Below are 9,883 nucleotides of genomic sequence, written 5' to 3'. Positions count from 1 at the left end.
TGCCCCGGGGGTCTTAATGCACTTGGGCCGGGGACCTGCGCAGCTGGGGAGGTCGCGTGTGACATGGACAAGGCCCTGCTCTAAACCTAAACTATCTGGGGAAGAGAAAACATGTCAAGGAAGAGCGTTGGGGGAGGGGGGAACGCGCCAGTTATTTGAGTAATTCCTTCAATTTCTCGCGTCCATTCAAGAAGCTAAGTACAGTCTGGGAGGCGCGGGGGCGGGGCGGGGTCTGAGGGAGGCCAGGGGACCTGGATCCCTCCGAGGGTCTTCCTGGGGAGGCCGGCTTTACCCCACTTCCGGTCCTGTCAGCCTCTCCCGGGGTTGCTAGGAGACGTGATATCACCGGAAGCTAGACTCCTGATAGGCTGAGCCGAGGGGAAAGCCACGCCTCTTTCCTCCCCCGACCTCCGCCTCCCCGCCCCCAGCCTATCCCTGCTGGCTCCCCCAGCCCCTCGGCCTGGCCCGGGAGTGAGGGTCCGCGGGCAGCAAGAGCGTGGGTGTCCCTCCCGCGTCCCGGGCGCCAACGGGCTGAGCCGCCTCGCCCCGCGCGTGGCGGTGTCCGGGTCTGACGTCTCTGTTCTCCACCACCAGCGCGCCCGCCACGTCCGCGTTCGGCTTCTGTCCCCGGTGGGGAGGAGGCCCCGGGCGACGCGGCGTGGATCGCGCGGAGCTCCGTGCGTGGAGCGCGAGGGAGCCCGGCACGCGCGCGCGATGACGGCCCCTCGCCCCGGGCTCTGGCGACGGCCGCTGCTGCTGCTGCTGTTTCTGCTGCAGTCGGTGCCCTCCCGGGGTTGGGAGAGCGCGGACCTGGAGCTGTTCGACCTGGTGGAGGAGGTGCAGCTCAACTTCTACCACTTCCTCGGCGTGCAGCAGGTAAGCGGGGCCGCGTGGGCGCCCACGCGCGACTTGGCCTCCCCATTGGCGCTCCCTCCGCGCCACCCATCCCCTGGCTTTTCTCGGGGACCCCCGACTGCCCAGGCTGCCGCGCTCTAGGACTGGGAGAAGCCTGGGTGTACGAGGGTGCCTTCAGCGGGGAACCCCAGGCGGGACTGATTCACCTTGTGCCTCCAACTTCTGGTGTCACTCCGCTCCACCCTTCTGGATAAATAGGGGAGCCCCCCTCCTCAGGCAAAGAAGAACCTCTCTCTCGACCCCAGCGGGACTTGGGTTCCCCGGTATCCTCTTCAGGTCCGCCTTCATCAGCCCCTTCCACCCCGATCTAGGAGACCCCCTTCCCTGACCTTCCTACTCCTCCGACTCCTCCTCCGCTACCCTCTCATTTCTGCCCCCTTGACAGGTAGCAAAGCCCTGGCGTAGGACCTTATAACCACACATGCCCTGCCTTCTGCAGAAGAAAACCCCACGAACTGAGCAAAGTGGTGGCAGTGAAGTGTGGTCACATTGCTCACCCTAGCCCAGATCTTCCCCACGAACCCTTTTCCTCATTCTCCCTTTTCCCTGCCCCCTTCAAAGAAAGCTTGACCTAAGTTTTGTTCCCACATCTCCTTAGTTTGGGGGGGTTGTTTTGTTTGTATCCCCTCTAATACTGTAGTTTTCCCTGTAACGCTGTTTTGGGTTTGCGCAAAACTCAGGGTCATTTCAAGACAGGCATGACTAAGGGCGCGCTCCTATGGGAACTGGGTCGTTTTCAGGGTAAAAAAAAAAAAAAAAAAAGGGGTTGGGGGGGGGGAAATGGGAACTTTTACTTTCTTTTTTAAAGCCCAAAATTTTTTTGGGGGCAAAATTGTTTTTGTTTATTTAGGGTTTTTTTTTGCTTTTTTAAATTTTTAGGTTTTTTTTTTTTTTTCAGGGGGAGGGGGAGGAGGTGTTTTAGGAGCACATTACACAGCCCTCTGTCACTGGCTGAATCCTGGTGCCAAGAAAAATCGATAATCCACCTTCCTCCTTTCAGAATTTTAAGGTACAAGTCTCAGTACTTCCTCAGAACTGGATTTAACCCACCTGTAAAATCCATTGAGGAGTAAAGAAATGAAATTTACTACCTCTTTTTAAGTGTGGGCAGGCAACACTTTTTTTCTTACATAGGTAAATATAAGTTTGCCGGAACTACCCAACCTAGAATGAATGGGAATTTAATCTTCAAACATTCTGTTTTCATTCCATCATTGTATATATAGCACTTAATTGCCATGTCACCATAAGCTTAACATTTTTTCTTTCAAGAACCATGAAGTGTGAGCATTTCACACTTCAATCCACATGTGCTGGTTGTTATGTAATAACCGTCTGCATGTTTATGAGTTGGCACCCTGCACCACTTATTGCCTTAATTTCACAATATATGAACTTTCGATCTATGTAAAAATAAGTTAGCGATCATATTACTTGTGAAGCAATCTCTTAATTTCTAGATTGTAGAAAGTGTTTAGAATTCATTGTAACTGCTTTAAGTGATTGCAAAATGGCATGCGTTACTTTATGCATCAATTTACATTGTCTTTTCCTTGGCTTTTACTAACAGTGATATCAGAGATAGATAGGGTCCTATATATTTTGCAAGAGAGAATTCAACTATACTTGCTGTATAATTCATTGAAAGTGTCTATGAACATGCAGGAACCTAAATGAGCAAATCCAATCAGATCTAAGAAAATGGGCTGTCAGTGTTTTAGGATCCAAGTTATATAGTATAATTTAGCATATGGTATCATATAAAATTTCACTTATAATTTTATGCAACTTATTTTGCAAAGTTAATTAGGCAGGGGACAATTCAGAGCAGTCAACCATAATGGCAATGATGAGAAAATAAAGAAATGTAGGCAATTAAGAAGAGACTTGTTTAAGATGGAGATTGAAACTGTAGTAGTGAAAAACAGAAGGACCCAAAAAGATATTTTAACTGATGGTTTTCCAGTCCATTGTGATATCAAGACTGGCAAAATAGACCAGTAGGAATATTTTGTTAATAACGAGGAGATATTGACTGTAATAGCTATTTAAATAATTAGGGCATTTAAAAGTAGATCTTGAAGTGATTAGAAGGAGACTTCTTCAGTTCATTACAACAAATCAAACATTTATTAAGTGCCACTGAATGCAGGGCACTACCACTGTTGCAGGCTTTGGGTGATCTCTTTAGGTTGGATCCTGTAAGAGGGGAAGGAGTCAGGCGAGTGCTTTATGAAAGTGGTGGTATGCTGACTCTTGCAGAATGGGTAGAATTTCAGTGGGTGGAACTTAAACAGAACTGGGCCTGGACTCAGGAAGACTCATATTCCTGAGTTCAAATCTGGCCTCAGACACTTACTAGCCAAGTGTGTGACCCTAGCCAAGTCTCTTAACCCTATTTGCCTCAGTTTCCTCATCTGTAAAATGAACTGGAGAAGGATATGGTAAACCATTTCAGTTGGACACAGCTGAAATGAGTGAACAACAACAGGGAAAACTGAGCCAGCCTAGGCTTAGTACTCTCTCTTTAAGAAATTTAATTCTTTTTTTTTAATATTTTAAGTTCCATACTATCTCCCTCCCTCCTTTCCCACCCCACCCTAGAGAAGACCACCATTTGACACAGATTTATAAATATATGTAAAACCATACTATGCATACTTCTATTTATCAGTTCTTTCTCTGGAGGTGGAGAGTATCTTCCTTTTGTAGGTCCTTTATAAGTGATCTGAGTATCCTGAGTACTGAGAATAACTTGGTTGTCCACAATTATTCTTTGAACAGTATTGCTGTTACTGTATACAGTGTTCTCTTGGTTCTGTTCATTTCACTCTTCATTATTTCATGCAGGTCTTTCCATGTTTTTCTAAAATCAGTCAGCTCATCATTTCTTATAACACAGTAGTATTCCATCACAGAGTCAGCACGCTCTAATCACAGGGTGTGTGATGAGCAGATAGGTTTAGGAGGTCTGTCATCTATTTGGGTCTAAAGTTGGAAGAGACTTTAGAAGAGGTCATCTCATCCATCCTTCCCTCCCTCATTTTATAGGGAAGGAAACCGTTCTAATGAGTGACTTGCCAGTCAGTAGTAGCCAAGTCAACATTTGAACCCAAGACCTACTGATTCCCAATCTACCCTTCAATAGGATTATAGATTTGGAATTTGAAGAGACCTTAGCAGGACCTCCCTCATTTTGCAGATGCAGGCAATGAAGCTCAGATTAGCCACCAGGAAGTGCTTCCATTAAAGTCAAAATAGTGAGCAATTAGAAAGGTTCTTTGGTGTGATGATATAGTAGGTGAGGTTTTTAGAAATCAAAAGAGACTGATCACACCAACTTTCCCTCAAATTCTCCTTCTTCCAGGTTCTTTTTTTTTCTTTTTTTTTTTTAAAGCAGTTGGGGTTAAGTAACTTGCTCAAGGTTACACGGCCAGTTATTTCTAGGTGTGGTGCTAAGTGTCTGAGCCCAGATTCGATTCCAGGTCATCCTGACTCTGTGGCTGGTGCTCTTACTCACTGTGCTACCTGGCCGCCCCTTTCTTCCAGGTTCTTAAAATGTAATTTTCAGCTGATTATCAGTATTGTATCCAGATCTCTTGGCAACTGAAAACAGCACTTGAGACCAAATGCTTAATGTGGTATCTCTGGACCTCTATACTAATTATTTCATCCTTTTGTGTCCTCCCAAACAGCAATTTGTCAATAGTCCTCTTCTTACTCCCTGAAGGCCATTGCCAGACTGTTTCCATTTTTCACTTGCTTCTTTCCTCCAGTGGGTTACAGGTTATATTCCACCATCCTAATACTGGGGAGCTACTTGCCAAGTACTTCTGGAGCATAGGTTTGTTGTGGAGCCTCAGGGCTGTCTGTGTTTTGGTTGATTGGTGAGGGGCAGGAGTGGGATGGCCACAGAAGTGTCACATAAGTTTGGCCTTCTCAAAAATACAGGACAATTACTGTCTAGTCCTAAAGGTTCAGGGGTCCAGGAAACCATTTTGTTTTTGTTTTCAGGGAAATTGACTTTATTTGGGTAGAAGGAGCAAGGATAATGGAAGAAAAAAGATGCTTTGGCAGAATATTTTTTGCAGAGAGCCAAAATTCTGGGCCCCTAAGCAGCTTTGTAAAAGGGCTACCACTATCCCAAGTGATCTAATCACATACTTTGTGGGGTTATCTCTTTTTTTTAAGGCATTCAAGGAGCTATGGAGGTCATGTGTCCTTGTCAACATTTTGGCATACCTGATCTCTTAGGGGATCATGACTTTTTATATGTTGTGCTGGGGTCATGGAACAACATAATCCCCAAAGAATTCAAGTTGAGGATCACCCAAAAGGCACTGTGAAGGTACAGGTGGACCTGAGTAGGCAGAAACATATTATAAACAAGAAATGGTAGAGGAAAACTTGTTTTAAAAGAGGTCATCAGTGAAATATATGATGGTCTGGTAACATGGTGGATGGTGGAGAACCAGCAGGTAGCCTTTATGCTCTGTGGCATGGGATGTCAAGTGAACATGAGGAAGGCCTGCCAGTACATTTGGTAGACACACTGTAGGGGATGTGGAAGAGTGCTGAGCAGGCTTGGGAGGGGCAGAGAGCTTGTAAAATTTCCTTCACTGAAGGAATATCTATCTTGATGAAATCACAGATTCACAGAAGATCTGGAGTACAAATAATGATGCCGGATTCAAGTGATTCTTTGAATAGTAGCCTTAGCAAGCTAAGGGGTCTCCTGTTTTACAGTTGTCCATTACATGATACAGTTAGCTGCCTTCTCACAGCACCAATTATTTTAGACTACTATTGATATCAGTGAGCAGTCTGCTCAGTTTCTCTCCTGCTTTGCTTATGATTCAAATGCCTTTTGAAGCTTATGGTGACACAAAAAAAAGCTATTCTGTATGATGGACGGGCTTCTAGCAGCGACAAGCACTGAGCTCCTACAGTTTGCATACTCACCACTTGCTGTTCCAGGCCTTGGGGAGTTATAAAGTGGGAATGAGATGTGTTGGCTGCCTTCAGGCATTTGGGTCTTATTTATTTTGATAGTGACCTGTAAACTATTTGTCATTTACTTCAACTAGTATTTTCAGACATCAGATTCAGATTTCATATTTGGTAGTCTTTCTCAGGTATGAGAATGATGCCTTGAACATGAGGAGCTGGGATTGCCTGTTGTTGCTTATGGAATAAATAAAACTGTCTTTTCAGTTGGGTCTCTCTGTGCTCTTAATTTTTTAGCTTTTATTCCTCAGTTTTCTTTTTGTCAGTGGAGTTAAAAATACAACAAATTCTGGGTGATATGTGCTAATTGAGAGCAAAAAGTGGAAAAAAATTTTAATGCGATAGCTGATATTCCCAAATTGCATTTTCTCTGGAATGCCAATACCCTTTTGATGATAGAACTTTATGAAAGATCATATTCTTCTTATGCTGATGGGATGATATGAGGGTAGACCTGTGATTTCACTGGTATAGGAGAACAGACTTGGGGTCTCTAAAAAGAACAGCACACATTATCTCCAGAAATGCCTAATGTGCCTGTCAGAATCCACTCAGATTTGTTTTTGTTCAATCATTATCTCCAGGCCACATGTTTGGGTGATCTTGAGGAACTTTTTTCATTACTGGGATATGGTCATATTGGCCAGTTATATGAGTGGATTGTGCCCTTAATTTGATCTTGACTTAAATACTTGGAAAATAATGTTGCTGCCTTATTTTCTATAAGGTGGAGCAGAAAAGCTAAAGAAGCTCTTTTATTTATTTATTTATTTATTTTTGCTTTTTGGAGGGCAGTTGGGGTTAAGTGACTTGCCCAAAGTCACATGGCTAGTAATCATGTCAAGTGTCCGAGGTCAGATTTGAACTCAGGTCCTCCTGACTCCAGGGCTGGTGCTCTATTCACTGCACCATCTAGCCACCCCAAGAAGCTCTTTTAATTTGAGAAAACAAAGGGATGTTAAATTATGATGCAGTTGATAATATTAACAATAATAATAATAGCCTTTAAAGAGTGATATAAGGTTTGCAAAGTAATTCACAAATATTCTCAATTTGTCCGCACAACAACCTTAGGAGGTATAGTTACTCTAATTACCCCCATTTTATAGACGAGCAAACTGAGGCAAACAGTGGTTTAGTGGCTTTTCCAGGTTTATACAGCCAGTATAAGTGGGAAAGGCTGAATTTGAACTCATGTCTTCCTGACTTCAGGTCCAGAGTTCTATCCATTGTATCACCTACCTGCCTTAAGATGTGTAGCTATATTGGGGTGGCTAGGTGGCGCAGTGAATAAAGCACCAGCCCTGGAGTCAGGAGGACCTGAGTTCTGAGTTCAAATATGACCTCAGCCACTTAACACAAAAACTAGCCGTGTGACCTTGGGCAAGTTGCTTAACCCCAATTGCCCTCCAAAAAGCAAAAAATAAATAAATATACTCACAAAATTTTAAAAAAATTGTGTAGCTATATTAAGTAATGAAATTGGTTTTCTTTCATGGCTTGTAAACTGGGTCCGAAAAAAGCAGCCCCAGAAGTGTTTTAAGCAATGACAGCATCTTTGGTTGTCTTCTGTGATGACAGCTTTGAAGAAGGCATCACTCTTTCCTGTCTGTGAATTCTGGTGTCATTTGGTTTTTGTTATTTAAATGTCCTATTGCTTTGTAGCCACATCTCATACAACAGGAATGGAGAAACTTTAAAAATGATAACCACTTGGGAGACCAGGTCAATAGACTGGCTGTTTAGATAATGATGAAAACAACAAGCATCATATCATCTGTTATGTTGGTTGTGAGGGTGCATTTTGTGATAAGCAACATATTTAAATATGAATACTTTCGTGTATCTATGAGTAGGTGGCACAGAGGATAGAGTGCTGGAAGTCAGGAAGACTCACCTTCTTGAGTTCAAATCTGGCCTCAGATATTTTGTAGGTGTGACCCTGGGTGAGTCACTTAACCCTGTCTGCCCTATCTGTAAAATGAACTGGAAATAGAAATGGTAAACCACTCCATTATCTTTGCTAAGAAAACCCCAAATAGGGTCATGGAGAGTCAGACACGACTGAACAACAAAATTATTTATGATCTCATTGATTTGTGGGTTCTCCCTCTAAAAGTAAAGATTGGAATCCATTATCCTTTCTCAATCTTTCTGTTCTGTTCTGATATAAAGAATTGTGAATTCTCCATAGAGTGCCTACTTAATTCCTTAGAGATCTTTTGGTCCTTTGAATATTCCACAGTGTTGTAGGTTGGCCCTGACTTGGGCTTGTTCCCCTAGTGGTTTAGATCTGATATTGAATAAATAAGACACTTGCAGGTCATTCAGCAGTAAACCAAGGGGGGTTACTTGGCCATAGCCTATGAAGGATATTCCACAAGGATATGGCACTTAGCTCAGGTAGAATAGAACCCTCCCCCCCCACCCTCCCCCCAGCCCCAACCCTATCTCCTTTAAGAAACTCATCTGGTCACCAGTGCAGAATGTGGCAAATTCTCTGACCTTGGGACATCCATCAAGTCTAAAGGGCCCTGACCCCACATAGGCAGCCTTTTTATGCCCTTTGGTGACCAAGAAGCCATGTGTATATGGCTTGAGAGAAAAGGGGGCATGTATGAGGGAGATATTGAGAAAGACATAGTATATAGTAATTAGAAGGAATCTCAGGGAATGTATGGCCCAACTACTTGCCTAATTCATAGTTCCATGGCAAATAGTCATCGTTTTAGGAATTGGAAAATTAGTACCTCATTCCTCAGAGCTCTTGAAAGGCTTTTCTTTATATCGAGCTGAAAATTGCTGCCATGTAACCTCCACCCATTGAGCCAATATCTGCAACCCCAAAGGTGATGCCTCTTTCTTCCTCCATGTGCCGGCTTTTCAAATAATTAATAACAACTGTCATGTTGCCGTAAATCTTGTCTTTTCAAAGCTAAGCATGCCCAGTTCTTTTAGCTGTTCATCATGTGATACAGTTTTTAGCTTTCCTTGCCATTCTGGTCCTTTTTTTTTGTATGCATTCTATTTGTCAATGTCTCTTTTAAACCAGGGTACCCCGAACTACATACACGATACTCCAAGTCTGTTCTGACCGGCAAAGAATAGAGGAGAAACCATTAGATCCTTTATTGTGGCTCTTCAGCAGCCACCTCAGGCTTTTGGCTAATGATAATAACAGAGTCTGTATAGTGCTCTATAGTTTATAAAGTACTTTGCAAATACGATCTCATGGAATCTTCATTAACCTCAACCAAATTGCAGTTAGACTTTGATTGTCAGCCAACATCCCCCAAGCCTTGTCCATATAACTGTCTTGAAGCTAAATCTCTTCTGGCCTATACTTTGGCTTAAAAAATCAATTGTATAAGTGTGTAGTACTTTGCATTTATTATTATTTAAATTTAATGTTAGATTTTGCCTGTTGAGGTACTTTAAGATACTGATTGTGACTCCACAGATTAATTATCCTTCCCAGCTTTTTGCCATCAGCAAATTGGATAATAAGCATAATAACTCACTATAATGTTTTCCAATTCACAAAGTACTTGTTCTCACAACAACCCTATGAGGTAGGTAGTTTTATTATTATTCTTACCAAATAGATGAAAAAACTGAAGTCAAAAGGTTTAATTATTTTCCGTAGGCAGCCAGGTGATGTGATGGATAGAGTGCTGGGCCTGGAGTCAGAAAGATCTGAGTTCAAATGTGGCCTCAGACGCAGGCTCAGCAAGCTACTGGACAAATCATTTACCTCTGTCTGCCTTGGTTTCCTCGTCTGTAAAATGAGGATAATAATAGTACCAACCTGTTAGGGTTGTTGTGAAAATAAAATGAAATAATATTTGTAAAGTGCTTAGCACAGTGCCTGGCTCATAATAGCTACTTAGTAAACCCTTCCTTCTTCCCTTCTTTTTCCTTTCCTTTCCTTTCCTTTCCTTTCCTTTCCTTTCCTTTCCTT

The 9,883-nt window shown here is 43.1% G+C and overlaps 1 protein-coding gene across 2 annotated transcripts in view; it reads left to right on the top strand.

Annotated features, from left to right (window-relative positions):
* The first annotated feature begins 419 nt into the window (after positions 1–419).
* The window catches only part of DNAJC1 (DnaJ heat shock protein family (Hsp40) member C1), a 260,138-nt gene continuing 250,674 nt past the window's right edge, over positions 420–9,883 (top strand). The window contains exon 1 of one of the 2 annotated variants that reach the window (XM_069086286.1): positions 420–876. In XM_069086286.1, coding sequence (XP_068942387.1) covers positions 715–876 — 162 coding nt within the window. In that variant the 5' untranslated portion in view covers positions 420–714. The remainder of the gene's footprint in view (positions 877–9,883) is intronic. The other variant, XM_069086287.1, reaches the window with a different exon arrangement.

Source organism: Petaurus breviceps, unplaced genomic scaffold (assembly GCF_028583685.1).
Source record: "Petaurus breviceps papuanus isolate PSGF00001 unplaced genomic scaffold, PetGlider_PUasm1.0 178, whole genome shotgun sequence".
NCBI classification, from domain to species: domain Eukaryota; kingdom Metazoa; phylum Chordata; class Mammalia; order Diprotodontia; family Petauridae; genus Petaurus; species Petaurus breviceps.
The sequence above is the reverse complement of the archived record's forward strand: the minus strand, read 5'-3'. Positions and strand labels throughout refer to the sequence as shown.